Source organism: Sphaeroforma arctica (genome assembly GCF_001186125.1).
Source record: "Sphaeroforma arctica JP610 unplaced genomic scaffold supercont1.6792, whole genome shotgun sequence".
Classification (NCBI taxonomy): Eukaryota; class Ichthyosporea; order Ichthyophonida; genus Sphaeroforma; species Sphaeroforma arctica.
This window is the reverse complement of record NW_014033766.1, coordinates 897-1,568: the sequence shown is the minus strand read 5'-3', so window position 1 is coordinate 1,568 and position 672 is coordinate 897. Positions and strand designations below refer to the sequence as shown.

General features: G+C 43.9%; 1 protein-coding gene across 1 annotated transcript; it reads right to left on the bottom strand.

Annotated features, from left to right (window-relative positions):
• Window positions 1-96: 96 nt before the first annotated feature.
• SARC_15816 (hypothetical protein) lies at window positions 97-304 on the bottom strand (the record flags this gene model as incomplete). Its single annotated transcript, XM_014290073.1, has 1 exon — window positions 97-304. A coding segment is annotated over one exon (208 nt), but the record flags the coding sequence as incomplete, so codon positions are not given.
• Window positions 305-672: the final 368 nt, after the last annotated feature.

Sequence of the window (672 nt, the reverse complement as noted above, 5' to 3'; positions counted from 1 at the left end):
TAATACACATTACAGTCCATGTCTAATACACATTACATTTCATGTATACTCCCCCACATTCACACACATCCCATCGATTGAGACGTGTACACACACGTGCCTGCAGTAGAGAAGTGAGCTTGCCCACGGCTACGTCCTGCACCTCTAATATGGTCTCTTCCAACTCTTTGTTGATACCTTCTAACTCCGCCACACGCGCTTTGAGCGTCGCAACCTCCGCCTCTAATTGTGGGTCTGTTGTGTATTCGATGATTGTCCGTACGTCGCCAGCTGTGGGCACAGGACGAGGCGCTGTAGAAGCCATTGCGATGGTATGAAGACATGAGCGTGTATATCTATATTGATTGATTGATTGATAGATAGACGGCATTGATGTAGCCAGGTGTATACATGTTGGATACTATGCATACATGGGTGCGTGTGTAAGTACATAGTTGTATTCGTATACGTACGTGGGGCTAAGCTGCACAAGTTATATATACATACACAGTAATTGCGGACTAGTGGTGGTAATAATGTCAACAAGTAGAGATATGCTATACATATGTAAGGTGCGTGTCTGTCTCATCTAGGGTCAACGAAATATGACATACTAAAGACGAACCGATAATTCGGTGTGTAAAGCGTCTCATTTTTTAAGCCGGGGCAGTTCTGTTGTCCATTTTTTGAAAT